We start from the raw sequence: 19,243 nt of genomic DNA on the forward strand, positions 1-19,243 counted from the left end.
AACTGGATATCATTCAATAACAAGAACATTAATATAGACTCTTAAGTCTTGGGTGCAGACCAACATGGGTACCTGCCTGAAAGTATCAATATAGGCTGTGATGACCCTTAATTCTTCCATGAATAATTGAATCTTTAAAAAAACATTATCAGTCCAATCCTTCTAGAAAACTATGATAGATGGCATAATGAATAAAAAGAGTTAAAGTGTCACAGAAAAGGTCGTTTGAGGTCTACTAGCACGAACATTCCTCTGCACTGATTTGATCTGGTCTTACATTGTAAAAGGAAGACTGAACTCACAGTTAACAGAGAGTAGGACTGAAATTTAATAATGGAATGCATAGCACTTGCAGGCCAAAACCAAAAGGGGGAGGAGAGCTAGGAAGCAAGGCAACAAAATACACCAACCAACCATGTTGGAGTTAAAAGAACTTTATTGATTTACAGCTCATGGAGTATTGGCACTGCATAGGGCACTGATCCGAACATCAGCTGACCCACTTGCCAGCCAATGACTGCCATGCTCCTCAAATCCCTGCTGGGGTGGGGGTGGGAATGGGATGACAGCGGGATACCACACAGGCATGCACCCATTTGGATCCCCTGCCGCCTGGGAGTGAGGTGGACCTGGCAGCCCCTAAGCTGGGCATGCACTTGCCATGCCCAACCCCTCAGACCTCTTAAGGGGATCCCCATAATAAGCAAAGTGAGCTCATGGGCCCTGTATCCCCCCAAACAGATTGGTACGCAATGCTCAAACCACCTGCTTTCTCGAAAATTGAGATGAAAAGGAGGACCAGGTAGGATGCCAGCCACAAGCCGTATCAAGGGGCCAGAGGCCACCTCCCTTTACCAGGGGACAATGATGGATCTGAGAGGAGAGCATGCCTCTCAGTTCCTCAGCCCTCTCCCCACCCTTCGCTACCCGGGCCAGCCTGCTCTGATTGGCTGGCCCCGGCAATTGAATCTGGGCAGTGCAGGCTGCACTGCGGAGGCCACAGGAAGCCCTCACCGCCCTACAACATGGTGGCTGCCATGACTCTGCTCCCCTCCCTGTGTGGCCCACAACTGAACCCTCCAGTTGAGTCTGGGGCATCAGCATTTTTTCTTGGGAAAGTGCTTTACAAACCTTACCTTATTCAGGTTCATATTTGCCCTTCTGGCTTTGATCTGATCATTCTGTTCTGGATGACGCTTGTCAGACTTGATTGTGATATAGGCATGCAGTTAAGATGCCCTGAGCATCTAATTAACTTTCCTATAGCAAATCATTTAACTCCTGGCTAGAGGTACACCATAGATCAAGTTTTTGATTAATTACTGGGAATAGTACACAAGTAATACAGTTATGGAATCCCTGCTTCCTTTTTAAGCCTTTATTATTACAGCATACCTACTTAGTATTCTTAATAACAACTCAATCAACAGGAAATCATACTATCCATGATAACGAATACAAGGTCATTAAGGAGAGCAATTATATGAATCCAAAAAGTAGATCACCCAAAGATAAGAAGGTCACAGGCAAGGAGCCTCTTCAACAAGGACGCTCGCTATCAATTTAACTTGTCATATTTATAGGGTTTCAGAAGCTTTTCTTAACAATAGCTGCTTCAGAGACTCCAATTCTTGGCTATTATCTTATGATTTCATACACTAAGCAAGATTATCCATATTTGAAACATCTTCTTGAAACATATAACAATAGGTAGTTCATTCTTGCTACTTTTTGTGTTAACAGAGTCTATATAGAATTAGTGATTACAGGTTTCTCATACATCTGAATATTATTTGGTCCTCCACCAGTACATCTATAATATTTTCAGCTTATATAAAGTTAGACATTCCTGCCATACTCAGATACTCCTGCACCTGGGCCTTGGTACATTGTATGCATTAGTATGAGTTAGATGTCTCTTCTAATATGCACAGGGCAATGCAACTGTATAACTCTATGCCCCTCTCCAAGGTTACTTTATTCTAGGCCTCTAAACTCTCTTTGTGGCCTAATTATGAGCCAGACTAATTACGGGGTCAGACTAGCCTGTTTCTGTGTGCACAGGTGTCTTGAACAACTTTCTTGATCATATATAACAATTGTTCCCCTATAGTTCTAGCCATATCCATTGCAATTCTCAGTTTGCAAATCAGGAAATAATATGGAGACATAATTTGTTCAAACATTCCAGTAAACACATGGGCCGATTCCACATGGCTTACCTGAAGCCGGGACATTGCGCTATGTTGCAGATCATGCCGGGAAAAACGCGAAATATCGCGTTTTCTCACGCGAGTTTTGAATACTTGATATTTTTACGTACCTGTGTTACGTTTCACACTAAAGTGCCTGTGAAGCTTCCAATATCAATAATGCACTTGTGTCATGCTTGATAAATGATCGATTTGTTTTGCTTTGAAAACATGTAAAAGTTCCTATGAAGTCTTCATTAAATGCTTTGTACGTTAAATCTTTGTACATTTTGTTACCCAGCTACCCTGATTATATTAATGATTCTCTGATGGTTCTTTTTTCTATTAGGATGGTTGTGCCGTGAGCGGTTCTAACCATACTTTTAAAATGGTGACTGAGAATGTCATTTGTGGGAATACAGGGGTCACATGTTCCAGATCTATCAAGATCCACATAGGGGTAAGAACAATATGTAGCTATTATAATACACAAGCTCAGTTTCTTCATCTCAGTGATAGTGGCACTCAAGAAATGATTTCCTCCTTTGAATATTAAGAACATTTAATTTTTTTTTAAGTTTGTGATTCTTCCTGCATTTCTATCTTGTAACTAATCAGCCTTACTCAGAGACTATCATCATAACAATTTAACTAGCCTACCAAGTTTGAAGCATAATGGATCTAAAAGCTATGAAGTACGGATGAGTGAGTGACAGAGAGAGCAATCCTCATGTCTATTCAATGGGGCTATCTCCAATGAAAGCGTTCTCAGGGTTGCACTGTGACAGTGCAAACCTAGAAGAACAAGATTCAAGTCCAGTTGCGCCTTAAAGAACAAGTAGACTTCCAGAGTATAAGCTTTCATTAGTCCAAACTCATTGAAATCAACAGGCCTCGAGACTGCAGTAAATATGCTTAGGAAAATACTATTAGATGGGATTTTTATGAGAATAAAAAGAAAGCTGTCAAATAATAAATTGTCGTGTAGATTAGATTTGTGCATATTATAGCTGTAAAAGATTGAGGTATACTCATGGGGAATTTGGAATAAATTACTCAAAAAGTGTTTTCATTTAAAACCAGCAAAAGTTGTTCTCTTTATTTGAGGGACAGTTGAAATGCATACAGCAAACTACAGTCGCTTACAATGCCCATTAAACTCTATGAAATGGCGAAGATTTAAGTAAAAGCAATTATAATGAATTCAGAGTGTGACTAGAATAGGAAGTATCCAGTATCGCTCATAAAAACTTTTCAAAGAGGCAAAAATGGGATGTTGTCAAATTTTCCTGCAAGATGTTTCAGTTAAGGCACGATTCATCTTGCCTCTCTAGGCAGGGCATGAATTGCATGTTAGAGGAGGGAGGATGGCTCATCATACTGAGGTGAACAACAACTGACCCACTGTGCTTATGGTTCAAAGGCTGAATGGGAAGGTGAAGGAAAGAAAGGCATTCCACTGAATCATATGACAATCCCTTTCAATAGACATTACAGCAAGATGGGGGGTAGTGCCCAAAAGATATTAAATTTGAGACTTTTTCAGTACAAAAAATCTCAATACGAAATTAAAGGCCTTTTTTGCACAGGTGATTTTTGCCATTTTGGGCCCAATACCTCTTGGAGTTTTCTTTCGAATTCCAAACGCTTAACTCCTTCAGATTTCAATATGGCATTTTCAAGATTTCTCTTCAGATTTTCTGCCTGCATTTATTTCCTGAAGTTTTTCTTGATGTAGTTTTGAGTCGGCTTTTCCAATCACTATTATTTTCCATTTGTTTTTTTTTCCCCTCTATCCTTTGTTCCACTCTCCTCCCCACCTCTGCAGGCCACTTCTCACTGATTAGTTTCTCCATCTTCCTCTCAGCTCCTCCCTCTCCTCCTCCCCCACATCTCGCTCCTTTCCCAAAATGCTTCTTTGTGTTGTAACATCATAACATTGTTGTTATCACATTATGTTGCTTTGCCCCCCTGATGCCAGCCTCTAGTACCTCCTAGCTCTGGGTCAGCCTGCACAGGGCTCTCTGGTTTGGACTGTCATAAATAGAGGTGGGCACGATCCAAAAAAAATACCGATCAAGCTGATCATGGATCGGCGCCAGTAATGATCCTGAATTAATGATCCACACCGATCATCTCCCGTTTCCGATCCGTGGATCGTGGAGGCCAAAGCAGAGGGGCGCCCCACTGTTCCCAGTGATACAGGAACGGTGGCTGATGCCAGCGGCATCTGTGTTTGTGTTTGACTGTCTGTGTTTGGCCGTCAGAGCTGCCTATTAGGGTTTGCAGGGATGAGATTGGAGTGTCCATGGCTACAGAACACCCCCTTCCCCCTCCCTCCCTTGGGTGTCTTCTCCCAGTTGGTGACTGCTTTGCTGCTCCGTGGTTGGAAGGAAGCCCTGCTGATCAAGGCAAGCTGGGCTTCCATTCGGGTTTCCAGGGCGACAGAAGGAGGTCAAACACAGCTCAGGCATTCCCCTGGCTCTGTTGCCAGGGGAATAGATTGCTGGCGCCTGAGTGTCTGGCTTCCTGATCCAAGCACGATCGCCCCGATCAAGCCCCAATCCAGCCCCCCTCCCAACCGCTGGATTGTTGGCCGTGCCTGAGCACGATCCGCCGGGTCCTGATCGCACCATCGCCATCATCGTGGGTTTTTTCCGATCGTAATGCGGATCGTGCCCATCTCTAGTCATAAATCCTTTTTTAAAAAGTCTACTTGGAGCATGGCTGTCCTGTATTGGGGAATTTTTAAAAATAACCAAACATGATGCTGTTATAATACTATAATGTCATTGTGATTGGTTTTTAAAAAATCCCCAATACAGGACAGCCATGCTCCAAGTAGACATTTTTGTTTAGGATTTATGACAACCCCCCCCCCCCACATCCAAACCGGAGAGCCCTGTGCAGACTGACCCAGAGCTGGGAGGCAGAGGCCAGGACCAGAGGGTCAAACCAACTCAGTGTGATATCAATGACATTATAATGTAATAACATCATAAAGTTTTCTCAACAAAAAAAAAGAAGCACATCATAATAGTATAATGACAGTTAATTTAGTTGTGATTACATTGCTCTCTTTTAGGTTTCTACGCTTTGGGGGTTAAAAGTTCTGTGTTTGCAGTGTCTCTGCGCCAACACTGCACACACATCATGTTGAGTTTCTTTTCGCTTTCATTTTTCTATCTCTTTTTCCCCCTATTAACTCCTTATTGCTAGGTGCCTTTGATTGTTGTAACATTGTAACATCATAATGTAATAACACAATTGGGCACACACAAAAATAAAAGGGGGGGTGATGTGACGGCACCAGTGATGTCAACAATGACACCAACGATGATGTCCACACCTCACCATATAGTCCTTTTTTATTTCATGGTGGTGCAGATTAAAAAAAGATGGCACCCACACCAGGATTAAAAGTAGTGTGTGGAAAGGTAGGTGGCTAAAACAAATCTGATCCTTGAGGAGCGAACACTCCAAAAGAGAGAAGTAAATTTCTTCTTTGGCAGAAAAGGTCAAAGAAAACGAAATCTTGTTAAGTTCCCTACAAAAGCAATGTAATGCTTTCTAAAATAACTCCTGGTGCTTTAAAGAATCCCCTCTCTTCTTTCGATTTTTATTTTAAAAAATGGGTACATGGCATGTATTTTGCCGCCTTAAACTTTTTATCTTCTGTCACAAAATAGATTAAGTATTCAAAGTCTTCTGAAACACACTGCGACCCCCAAACCTGCCACCCCAAACCTGCCTCACTCTCAGAGGTGCAGATCTGTTAGGCAGTCACAACATACTATCCTTCTTGTCTCTATTAATTTTGTGAGAGCCTGACCCCTTTACACGTAGGTCTCCCACTCTTTTCCCCTAAGACACTTACATACAAGATAGCCTAGTCCCCTTTTTAATTACTCCTCACCCAGATACTTCATAAAACTATTGAGGTTGAAAACTAAACACTGCTTCCCTTTCATGCCGCCTCCAATTGTTCAGATGAATATTTGTGTGTGTGTGTGTGCATGTGCTCACATGCACTCATTCCCACACCTCAGACAATACACATTCAGTCAGTAGAGTAAACTGAAACAAAGGAGTTAACTTTTATTGAAGGTTTAAACCAACATGAGTGATTCATGAAAACTGGCATACAGCATTTCTCAACACTTGAACTTTTGAACTTTAAACTATATTCATGCTTCTAAAACTCATTGTTACAAGTTATCTTTTCCTCAGCCAGCATCACTGGCTCAAGTGGTCATCAAGACACTCTTCTCTCTCTACTGCATCACTTCCTCCAACATTCCATTAGCTCTGATTGGTCACACTTAGGCTAATTCCACACATGTTGGATAATGCACGTTCAATGCACTTTATCAATTCTTTTGAGGTGGATTATTTGTTCCGCACACAAAAAAATCCATTCCAAATGATCTATAAAGAGGATTGGAAGTGCATTATCCAACATGTGCGGAATCACTCTTAGAGAGAAGCAGAACTGGGGCTGTTCCCCACATACATTGAGGCAGAATAACTAGCAAAGCTGTGTACAATAAAAAGTCCTTTCATCATATGATATGAAAAAACTATTGTCAACTGTTAGACAGGTTTTCTAATGTGCAATTTTCCCTGCAGGACATGACAATGACTTTGGCAGATAAAACGTACACTGTTTCTGGCCTGAATCCATCAATAAAGTACTTTGTAAGAGAGAACAGCCTCTACTTCATTATTGACATCATAATACCTGGCAAATATAATATGGTCCTTATCTGGAACAGGCATATGAACATATTTATCAAAATCTTCAGAGAAGCACAGGTAATATGAAGTACATTCCTGAAAGGTTTTTCTTCAACTTTCCAAGAAAATATATTTCAAATGGCATAAATCAAGCTGAGTGCCATCATATTGTTCTGTAACCAAAGGTCTGCTAGGAAATGTTATCTCAAGCTGGCCTTTCCACAAAGTAATAAAGCAACCATGTTGGGCCAAAATTACTAGTTTTAATGAGGAGGGGGAGCTCCCACATGGATTGGTAAGTGTTTGTCTTTTTTCCTGGGCAATAACTCTTGGTTTCAGAAGAGAGGGTCATCCTGAAATTTAGGTCAGTGGAATAGCATACTGCAAGATACAGAAATTGACAGGAATATAATTGTCAGCTTTTAGAAAATAATGCAGTGATAGGATTTCAAGTACTTTTATGTATTTATGTATGTATGTATGTATTTATTTATAACTAGGATCTCCTCTGTGGTTTATGTGGCAATTACAATGGGAATATAAGAGATGATTTTGAAACCAGAAGTAAATATGTGGCCTCAAATGAATTGGAGTTTGTGAATTCCTGGAAAGAGAATCCTGTTTGTGGGGATGTATTCTTTGTGGTTGATCCATGTAGCAGGAATCCCTATCGCAAAGCCTGGGCAGAGAAGAAGTGCTCTATCATCAACAGTAAAGTATTTGCTGCCTGCCACAGCAAGGTAAAAGTATAGTAGGGAAGTTATTTTATGATATGCATACCTGTGGTTTGAATTAGTGCAAGATATTAACTTTTTTCAATATATGCTTCAAATTTAAAATTTCCTTATTGGTTCTGTTAAATTTAACAAACTTTTAAAACATTAACTTTAAAGAGCAAGCTCTTAAAACATTGACAATAAAATCTATTCAATTAGCAAAGTACCCTTATACTTTTCTTTACTATTCCGTATTGATATCATTATCATTGTATATTCTATATCAAAATGTTTACTTTATGCATAAACATTTTACAAACAAAAAGCGTGTTCCCTTACTTTCCTTTTGCATATTTCAGTAGCAAATTCTAACTAATAGGTCTATATTCTGAAATGATAAATGATCAACAGTTTTCTACATATAAGACTAAGAGAGAACCACAAGCAGTTCTACTCAGAAATCCTATTCAGGTCTATTCAGTGGGTCTTATTTCCAAGAAATTTCTTCGGATTTCACTGTATGTCTTAAAGATAGAATTAGATTCTGAAAGGAGAATGAACTTCACTGACTGTGCAGTCCTATACAGAGTTATTACAGTATAAGCCACACTGAAATCAATGAGCTTAGAGTAGTATAACTCTGCATAGACTTGCATTGCCAGTTTTTCCTCAAATATGTCAGAAACCAGAGTTACATTCAGTTCTCTCTTTTGTGCCCATATATATTCTCCTGTGCTGAGAAGGTATGGGGCAGGGGGGAGTCTTTAAAATCACAGATACAAACGAGTGGGAATCAGTTCAGGAACAGGATGCCACTGATTCATTTGGAAAACAAATCTAGTCTCATCTTCAAAACAAACAGTGGAATTTTAAGAACTCTTCCTTGGGAAGAAAGTTCACACTAAGTGCAGGGATTTAAAAAGGCACATCATAGATGGGATCCAAACCCTTTCTCCATACACATGGGGAAAGCACTTCTGCATGCACCCAGGGGGTAATTTTCCTTTTTAGTAACAGCTTTTGTACCATGTGGGATGTGTCCCCAAACCTTAGGAGCACTTTTCAGGGGCAGGAGGGCTGCTGGAAGATGGAGTAGAAAAGCTCTCTTCCATGAGAATGACACTGCCTATGGTACTTTGGATCCTGACCACTGTACATAGTACCCATTTTATGTATGCTGGTCTTGATCCAGACAGTAATCTGTATCTAAAAGCCTGATTATGTTTTAAATTATTAAAAGTTATCTCTTATTAAAGTGTAAAATTAAACAAAATATAAACTTACTTGTGCCTTCCCATTAAATTCCTCAATTCTTTGGCCCTGCTACAGGTATATCGCATGCCTTATTATGAAAATTGTGTCCGGGATTCATGTGGATGTGACACTGGAGGAGATTGTGAATGCATGTGTGATGCCATTGCAGTATATGCAAAAGCTTGCCTTGAGGCTGGTGTCTGCGTTGATTGGAGAGCCCCAGAGTTCTGTCGTAAGTTTTCGTACAAATTTTTTAAAAGCGTGATGGGTTTTTTCATTTCTAGTTATATATGCTTTTAATGAAACATTATGCAACATTAAATGATACTAATGTACTGATTGTCAAGGGTATAGGAAAGGAAGCAATATGTAGTCTTAGAGGACTGGCTTTCAAATTACGTTCCTAGGAACTCAGGCATTTTTCAGAAATTCATCAGAGGTTCCAGAGTAATGGTATGTAGTTTCCACCAAAGGCAGCTTGTCCACTGTACTAATGTTCCCTTGCAATGAGCAGCCACAGAAGAGACACCTTCCATGTGCAATTCCAGTCATGGGATAGTGGGCCAGGAGAACAAGGCCAGTCAAACCTTCACCCTTGAACATACCCCGGGGTCCTCTTCCTGGTTTCTCAGTGAGTAAAATGATGTGGAAAGGGATTCCAGGGGCAGGAAGTCTGAAAAACACTGTCTCTGAGTATTAAAAATAGATGTCTTTGTATTGCAAGTCACAGTGCATTCGTCTACTAGAAAAGATGTTGTTTTCTCCAGTCTTTAGAGAAATGATGTACAATATATGTCTGATCACTTTGATTTCCTCAACCCTGTAGGGCACAGGTAAACATTTGCATTAGTTGTTGTACTTGTTTTCTTCAAGGAGTACTATATGCAGCAATTCAGAGTAAGAACAAGGGAAATAAGCCACACATTTGAAGTATGTTTCAGGAGGGTAGCTGTGTTGGTCTGCAGTAGAAGAGCAAGATTTGATAGCACCTTAAAGACCAAAAAGAGTTCCATGTTGCATGTACTTTCTTTTAAAGAAAGAAAAATGAATAAATTTGGGTTTTGTTCCCTTTGAGGACCAATTTAATAACAATCATCTTTTCACCTGTTTTAGCTGTCTACTGCGATTATTTCAACACCCACAAGAAAATCGGCATGCAGGGCACCTATTATAATTATATTCATCAGTTGAATTGCACCTGGCATTACCGTCCCTGTAATTGTCCATTACAGTTACAAAGCTACAAATATGTCAACATTGAAGGTAACATTTATTCCTTTAAAACAAAAATGGTAGATTTGCTACTGTGATGTATACAGGAATTATATCACATAAAAATCACCAGGCAAGTTTATTGAAAGCTACTGTTACACCTGCTAACACGTGAAGTTTCCTGCTACCATACTTAGTTACAACACCATTTACCTACAATTCAAACCACCAAGATTCTTTAGAGATTCTTCCAGTTGTGGATAGGTTGCATGTTTTTTCCCTTGGCCAAATATATGAAATTTATTTCCCAACTGAGTGCTAAGGTTTGAATGCTGCTGCTTCTAGGAGACTCACTTGGCAGTTTTCCTGGGAGAGCCAAGGAAGCAAAAGACCAATCCAAGATTGCTTGGCCTTTCTTGGCTTGCCCAAGGTATACTGTATACAGTGAAACTGCGGTAATCCTGTAGATCATTGTTCTCAGCTATACCACTACTGTGTGTTTCTCCACACAAATACTCACTTCCCTTCAAGAGAAGCCATTTCGACTCCACCTAGGTTTTCTCAGAAGTGAGTAGAAAGTGAAGATATACAATATGCACAGCAATTTAATGTCATGTATTCTCTTCTGTACAATACAAGATACAAATTGTTGTATAACAAATTACAGGTTAATATTTGTTGTTGTCCAGTTCAAGTTCTGGTTCACCTGTGACAGATTTTTTTTCAATTTGTATAATGATGTTGTGCCATAATATTGGCACAAACTGATTCCATTTCATCTCATATGGGAAATTTATATGTCAGATTCATTCTGACATTCAATTACCAATAATTTTCTTGATCATGCATATGTGAAAACCTATACTAAACAATACATACATACATAACATACAAGTGCTAAAATAATACAATGACTTTTGCCAGTATTTTACAAGGGCTAAATTATCAAGAGACTATTTCACATGAATATTGACAGGAAACTAGGGGAAAGTAGGAAGGTTAAAAAAGAAATCTTTTGTAGAAAGTAATGTTACTGAATTCTCATGGTCAGAGACTAGAAAGAGAGGAGAAAAGGAACCAAAGCAGTAATCTATACATGACATTTATAGATGACAAGAATACTTACTTCTAAACCTAAGAGTTTGGTGTCTTCCACACAGGTAAGAGTGTTTGTCTTTCTCCTTTGCTAGTGTGGCTGCCGATGAAGCACAGCAGCAACAAGGCCTCTATATGGGAGCTTTTCTCTCAGTTTGCATACCCGAGTCCCCCAGAAGTTGACACCCTCCTCCCATTGGTCACCATTTTTTAAAAAAATCAGCACAAGAATATAATTACATTGATATACTGTTGTAACAATAAGTGTGGCATGTTCTCTGAATTCCAGTTTTCTTTTTTCTTTTTTAAAGTAAATCCCTAGTCCCTTTCCCTTGCAGAAATAAATCTTTTCTTTATATCTCCGAGTGGGAAGGGAATAGAGACTTACCTTTTTAAAAAAATAAAATCTGAGAATTCAAAGAACCTGCTATAATATATTGTTTAAAATATCAAAATAACAATATTCTAGTACCAATTTAAAAAGAATAAAATGACCCCTGTTGGTGTCAGGAGGAAATGGCTGCCACGGAGTCAGGGTAAAAGAAAATTGCTGCCATATGAGCCAGAAAATCTGAATTAACACACCCACACAGCAGCTAGTGAGCATTTACTCCAATCTTTCCCAAAACTTTGGAACCAAGCAGGTTTGAGAAAGATTGAATAAAATCTGGGGAAACCCCCAGAGCTGCACAAATGCTTCACAATGCTGTGGGAAAGCAGGAAAAAAAACCCTCTTTCCCAAAGCATTGAACTCAGGTCAGATAATTCATGTGGAAGACCCCGTTATCTATAACACTTGTTATACAATAAACAATATATTTCTCTTTCCTTTTCCTTTAGGCTGTTACAACTGTTCATCTGATGAATACTATGATCATGAAACACAGTCCTGCATGCCTTGTAGTAGTAAGCCTAGAAACCTACTTTCCTTTCTCTTGCTTGTAGAAGTGACAATATTAAGAAAGAGCTTTTACTTTGTATTCAAGTTATATCTGGAGGACTTTTTTTGGCTCCTAAAAGCTCTCATTGAAGGGTAACTCTTTTTGCACCCATGTACATATTGTAGCAAATGAGCTTATTGTTATCCAAAATGTAGGTAATATAGAAAGAAGATGTAACTGCAGCAGACACAAAAGTCGGACAGTTCTTAAGCATGTAATAAAATGTTATTCATGCTAACATTGAGTAAACCAGCACTTCAAGATTATGCAAACCTTGAAATTCTAACCTTTTATAGAAACTATGAATGGATATCATTTTTAAAAGCCTTATTAATAAAACATACATACCATTTCTTCAGAGATCTGCTCAAGATAGCTCACAAAAGATACAATAAAACCATAAAAAGTATGATCACTAATAAGCCATAAAAACAATTTGCAGCATAAAAACAGCATAAAATAACATTCAGCATTCTAAAATTATATTCATAAAACAGTCTCCAGACTAGATATAGAGCAAAAAAAGCAGCTTTAAAAGGTGGGACATTAGTTAAAATCACATTTAAAAGCCTGGATAAACAAAATGCTTGCCCAGGCACTTAAAGTGCTGCAAGGTCCAGTAACTATATAGCTAATACAATTATTATTATTTTGCTCTTGTTGAACATCACAATACCACTGAAAATTAGGAGAGATTAAAATTCATACACACATGTCACTTACATGTAGGAAAACCAGATATAATTGAATCCATATATATTCAGCCATACTTAGAAATCTTTTACGGTTGTCACTAAATTTCTGACGTGCAAATACCGAAACCTTGTTAAGGGGCTATATGGGACCAGCACCTCACCTCCCAATTCTGGGCACTGATCACAGCCACTCCTGCAATCAAGCTGGTAGGACATGTCCCCTTTAGTTTTGTGAGACGAAAAGCTCTTCCTTTCCCAAAGGCCAGGCTTCCCAGTCTCAGGGTTTGTTTCTGAGGTGTACTCATGCACAAGTTGTGAATTCCAGGTGCAGCTTAAATAAAAGATAAGTTTATTAGTTAAGGAGTGTTTGCAAAAGCATGAAGCACTCCTACACAGGCAACAAGTATTAAAATAAGAAAACCTTACTCTTGCTAGATAATACAACTTCCTATCTAAAACCTGAGACCTGGCTATCTAAGCATATCTGTATGGTATCTATTGTTGCATATCTCACCCCCAGCCTTTAGAATGCAAGCCCTCTTCCATAGCTAGTTGGTTCTGCATAAAGACATGCTGAGGTGATGAATAGCCTGTAGCTTTCAGCTTCTCTCTGGCATATACTTGCATCATGGTGAAAACTAATGGAAGAAAGCTGAGAAACCATCTTTTTCAGAACTCAGTGAATCACCTGGCAACTCAAGAACCAATTGGGGCTAAGTTGTTAATTGGCGTTTCAGTTGTGTGGAAAAACTAGGGAGTTAACCCAGAGCTCTCTGAGAACAGTCTTTCCAAGGTCATATCTCTGGGGAACTCAAAGACAGCTCCACTGTTGTTTCTAAACTCTGTAACCACATATCTGAGCTAGGCCACAACCCAACAGTAATTACAGTTTTGAACCTAAGTTCATTCATTTTCTTCCAAAGACCTAGTATCAGGTTAGCAATTTCCTTACAGTGGAATCTTATATTCTACTATTTAAGACTTCAAAAGTTATGAAGTATCATTTCCTTTTAAAACTTGTTTTTAAGCAGTTTATTTTATTTAAATTTGAATACACTTTTTAAATGAATATTAGAAAAGAAAAATAATAATAATAAAACTATTTCCTGAATGCAAATTGGAAAACCTATTTAGATTAACCATTGAACAACCAAGCTATCTCAAAAACTAAATGACACAAAACTGAAGATACTAATGATTACTTTGAAGCCAGCCAAATTCTTCTTGTGTTTGTCCTAAATAGTTACTGTGAAATTTTGAACAAACTTTGGGTTTTTAGCAAATCATCATACTGTTGATCTTATTTGCTACTTTAAGGGATTGATAAGTATTTCTTTGTTCAGTTTCCATAACTAAATTAACAAGCCTGGTTCCTATCACTGATATGAAGAAGTCACTATTGCTATGTGACAAATACTTGATAAAATTTGGGATCATTACACTTCCATTTTTAATCTTTTGCTATATAATCCTGTCCATTCTGGGAGTTATTACTAGTATGAATTCATTGAAAAAAATTTTGTGAAATCTTAACTATCATATTTACACACAAAAATCACTCCAAGAATTGATGCAAAACATTCACTGTCACTATTTCAATTGTACTTATACATGTAACCTTTACTTTAAAAAACAAATGAAATCTAGCTCATTAAGAAACCAATTTCTCCAAAATATATGTTTCCCAAATGTTGAATCCTTTTGGTTATATAAAACAATGTGTGTTATACATTGTATTCTTATACTGTTTTATCTTTTCACCAGATCAACCAACCATTTCACCAACAAGCACAATCAGTGAGTACAAGATTTTAAATAACAGGGTCATAGCCACAAGCACCGTACTTACCACCTATATTATTTTTAAGCTGTATATTGACTCTCTGGGGTTTTATTTGTTTATTTGGGCCATTTTAATACTACCTTTCCATGAAAAAATGTGCTTAAGGTGGTTCATATAACAAAGCCCGCTAATGCGGGGAGGGCGGAATACAAATGTAATAAATTAAATTAAATTAAAATAAGCAAATAAAAATCCTAAAATCAACCATCAGGGGCCCTCAGCTAGTCAATCTGCAGTTCAGAGCTGCCTAAGATAAGAAATGCCACTTTAGGCTGATTCTTCTACTGCCTCCATTTTCCTACTGCTGCTGTTGCTAAGGAACACCTCCTGTTAGCAGCAGAAAAGAAACCAAGGAGCTTTAGGTGACAACTAGGGGTGTGTAAAGAAACACCGTTTCGGTATTCTCGTTTCGGTAATAACCAAAATGAGAATCTGTTTCGGTAATTGCTAATACCGAAACGGCAAGCCGTTTCGGTATTCACGATTCGGTAATCGTTTCAGTATTTCGGCTTGTTTCGGTAATGTATTTCAATGGGGAAAAGCCTCCTGAGGCTTCCCGGAAGCCTGGGGGAGGCATTTTCCCACCGAATCAAGCTAAAATTGGTGGGGACCTTTCTCTAACTCCTCTCTAACAGCCCCCCAAGTTTCAGACAGATTGGACTTTGGGGGACCATGTTATGGCCCCCCAAACCAGGTCCCCCTATCCTCGCCTAAAAAAGGAAAGGTTTTAGCTTGCTGCTGCTAATCACCTATTCTGTGCTTGCTGCTGCTGATCTCCATTATTTCCTATGGGGAAAAAATGAAGATGCAGCCATGCAGGCTTGTCTTGCTAGGGGTGGCATTTTGCATGCAAAATGCCCCCAACCCTCCGGGGCCCTTCTCCTACCTTTTCTCCCACCCCCCACCAAGGCTCAGCCTGCTCCCATTTGGGGGGGCCATTTCATGGCCTCCCAAAGTAGGTGCTCTTCCCCCCCTTTCTCCACTATTTCCAGCTGGGAAATAACAGAGGCTTGTCTTGCCAGGAGTGGCATTTTGCATGCAAAATGCCCCCAACCCTCAGGGGCCCTTCTCCCACCTTTCCTCCCACCCCCCCACCAAGGCTCAGCCTGCTCCCACTTGGGGGGGCCATTTCATGGCCTCCCAAAGTAGGTGCTCCCCCCCCCTTTCTCCACTATTTCCAGCTGGGAAATAACAGAGGCTTGTCTTGCCAGGGGTGGCATTTTGCATGCAAAATGCCCCCAACCCTCTGGGGCCCTTCTCCCACCTTTCCTCCCACCCCCCACCAAGGCTCAGCCTGCTCCCACTTGGGGGGGCCAGTTCATGGCCTCCCAAAGTAGGTGCTCTCAGCCCCCGAAGTCCACCCCCTACAGCCCCACACATACCCAATTCCCCCCACCTGCCACACACAGACCCAAATCCCCACATTAGCCCCTCACAGACCCAAATCCACCCCCAGTAGCCCCACACCCATAACCCCAGGAACAGGCTCACCAGCCATCCCCCTTTGTTCCCTATGCTGGGAACTTTCAAACTCTCTTTTCCAGGGCAATTCTGCAAAGCCCAGAGGTGCCACAATGGTGGGCACACTTCTTAATGTCAGCTTGTCCCTGTGAAAGAGCACCTGACACACAGACACCCTCCCCCTGACACCCCCACCACCTACAGAAATGGCTGGCCAGCCTGCCCCATTGTTCCCCATGCTGGGAACCAACCGCTCTCACGTCAAAGAATGAAAAACGAAAACACACACAATGAATCAAGTTTAAAAAAAATTATTTTCTCACTTTCAAAGTACAATTGGGCAAAGCATCATGGCAAATCACACTAGCCGTCCCCCATACAAAAGGACAACACAATTCTCTACACATCAAAGAATCTTAAAAAAATTTTTTTTAACAAACTCTAAATTTTTGAACAGATTTAGTTTACACAGTAGCAGGGCACACCCACAGGCATGACAGCATTATCTTAGTCAGAAAATAACACAACTCACTTCACATCAAGTGGCACAACACAAATCCTGAAAAAAACAACTATTTGCTTAACTCCTCTACACCTGCTCCAGAATAACAAAAACCACACACACACATTTTTTCTTTCAAAATCTCTTTATTTCTATGCGCATGAGCCCATCTCCCAACCATCCCTCCATAACCAAACTTAATAGGGGGAAACCATTGCAACAAGGTCCAGCAGAACCAATGTCATTTCCTGCGGCTATGCTTTCAGTTCAGCCACACAAAGCTGGACCGGGCACTGCCATGGGCATTACACAGTGGTATTTCCGGAGCAGTGTTGCAGAGGTTTCCACCCCACACACACACCAGCCTCAGCATCTACCTGGAAACATCTGCGAGACATCATCATCAGCTGGTGCCCATCCCCAACTCTCCCCCAATTCCCCCCCCAAGCAACCCCAACAGTAACATTTCAACTTTTGGGGGGGGGGGTTAAAACATTTCAACTTTGAAAAAACATTTTAAACATTAAAACAGCATCTGACATTTTTACACTGTATCCCATTCCCTAATCCCCACCTAAGCAATCTCTATCTAACCTATTTCTCCCTCCAGCGGCAGTCCATGTTTCTGGGGCATTATTTTTCAGAATAAATTTGGTCCCACAGGGTCTGTCTCAGTACTGGGAGATGTTTTAAATTCCCTTTAGGGGGGCATTCAAATTGCAGGGTGTGTTCCCTTTGCCGCTGGTTCCTAACCACCCTCCTTCTACTGGCTGGTTTTAACTGCGTCTACAGGGTTTTATGCAGGGGAGAGCGCGATTCCAAAGGATTGGACTCGCAGAGGATGCAGGCCACAAGTTGGGCTCACCTCAGTCACTCTGGAAGTCCAGTCCTGAGAAATCAAAGAGGCGAGAGTTGACCTTCAGGAAGCTCAACTGCTCGACTCTCCATGGGAGAAGGCGAGTGCGATGTGGGCTGACAATGTCGCCCGCATGAGAAAACACGCGCTCACTCTCCACGCTCGTCAGAGGGCATGAGAGCAGCCACTGCACCTCGAGGGAGAGGTCCAGCCAGACCTTCTTGGCCCAGTAGCTGAGCGGATTGGTGGAGAGCGACTCGCAGGGCTCCACAAGGTAGTCCCTGACCATTGCCTCCGCTGAATCCTCTCTCACGTTCCTCACGATCCCAGAGGGGCCGAGGGCCCACCGGAGCATCTCCATCTCCATCGGCACTCTGGTGGTGGCCACGGGGGGGCCTGCTCAGAGGGGGCATCAGAGGGACCCGCATGGCAGGCCCCTCTCACGTCTCCTCTGTCGACAGCTGTCCCCTCGTGACTTGCCTGCGCCTCACCCAAGAGCAGAGCCCGTCTCTGGCTTGGGTGAGGTTCCTGTCCCGCTTGGTGGAAGTGCCCTTTATGCGCGGGTCACACATGGTCGCCAACATGTATGACTCGTTCTGAGTGAGAGGAGTTAGCCTGGCAGCTATGCCATGCTGCAGCCTTCTCACTAGTGCGCGCACCGCTGGAACGAGGTCAGCACGAGGTGCGCCCTGGTCTGCAAGGGTGGCCAGATTCCTCTGGAGCGTGTGCACCAGGGGAATGACCAGCCCAAGGGTTGCCGTGTCTGACGAGACTGCCACAATGAAGTCCTTGAAGGGTTATAAGATTTAGAAGAATATAGTTAAACTCACTTCATCATCGGGCATAAAGCAATTAGGACTGACTATGCTGTAACATGGAAGACATGAGAAACTTATTACAAATATAAAATAGGAACAAACATCCCACTCCTTCTAGTTAATAAAGTTATACTCACAAATCCACAACGGTTCTATGCTCTGCTCTCCCACTGCTCCAAAGTTGGTCTGCGGACTATGTAACCAATTAATGGGACTCAACAATTTTATAGTCACAAAAGGGGGGTCTGATTCCACTGAATAAAGTATGGGTGAAATCCTGCAAGAACTTAAACATGGGAGACATCCAGGGAAGTTATAAATAACATGATAAATCCATTTCCTGATTAAGCCCATTTGGTGCCAAGGTTTCTAATTTAAATATCCATCTGGATTCTGCTTTCAGTAATACTTTGCCCAGATCCGTGGCATGGGGACAAACAACCTGGTCGATGACAGAAACCCTAAATTCATTATTAGGATGTGTACACTCGAGAAAATGGCTAACCAGAGGCGCTTCCATAACCTTGTTCCTAATCCTTGAGATGTGTTCCTGGATTCTTACTCTTAAAGCACGGGTGGAGCTCCCTACATATAATGCAGGGCATTTACACTGGATTATGTAAACTATATTTTCTGATCTGCAGTTAGTGAAGCCCTTCTTGGAAGGTAATAAGTCAGGTCGAATGACTTCACGCTTCACCATTAAGCTGCACACATTACAGGCGCCGCATGCATGATGTCCAGTAGGTCTTACTGCAGTCTCCTGAGTGCTGGTGAATTCCAATCGGATCAGGATGTCTTTAATTGAGCGCGTGCGTCTATAACCTACTGCCAGTCCTGTCTCACACCCCTTAATACTACTAATGATATGCCAATGTTTCCGAATGATGGAGATGATATCGGCCGATAGGGAGGTATAAT

The 19,243-nt window shown here is 41.0% G+C and overlaps 1 protein-coding gene across 1 annotated transcript in view; it reads left to right on the plus strand.

Moving 5' to 3' along the window:
* Positions 1 to 12,243, plus strand: part of MUC6 (mucin 6, oligomeric mucus/gel-forming) — a 70,477-nt gene extending 58,234 nt beyond the window's left edge. Inside the window, exons 22-27 of the mRNA XM_054970007.1 lie at positions 2,542 to 2,652; positions 6,822 to 7,007; positions 7,430 to 7,669; positions 8,975 to 9,131; positions 10,013 to 10,162; positions 12,047 to 12,243. Coding sequence (XP_054825982.1) covers positions 2,542 to 2,652; positions 6,822 to 7,007; positions 7,430 to 7,669; positions 8,975 to 9,131; positions 10,013 to 10,162; positions 12,047 to 12,243 — 1,041 coding nt within the window. The remainder of the gene's footprint in view (positions 1 to 2,541; positions 2,653 to 6,821; positions 7,008 to 7,429; positions 7,670 to 8,974; positions 9,132 to 10,012; positions 10,163 to 12,046) is intronic.
* Positions 12,244 to 19,243: the final 7,000 nt, after the last annotated feature.

The sequence above is a fragment of the Eublepharis macularius genome, chromosome 2 (assembly GCF_028583425.1).
Source record: "Eublepharis macularius isolate TG4126 chromosome 2, MPM_Emac_v1.0, whole genome shotgun sequence".
Classification (NCBI taxonomy): domain Eukaryota; kingdom Metazoa; phylum Chordata; class Lepidosauria; order Squamata; family Eublepharidae; genus Eublepharis; species Eublepharis macularius.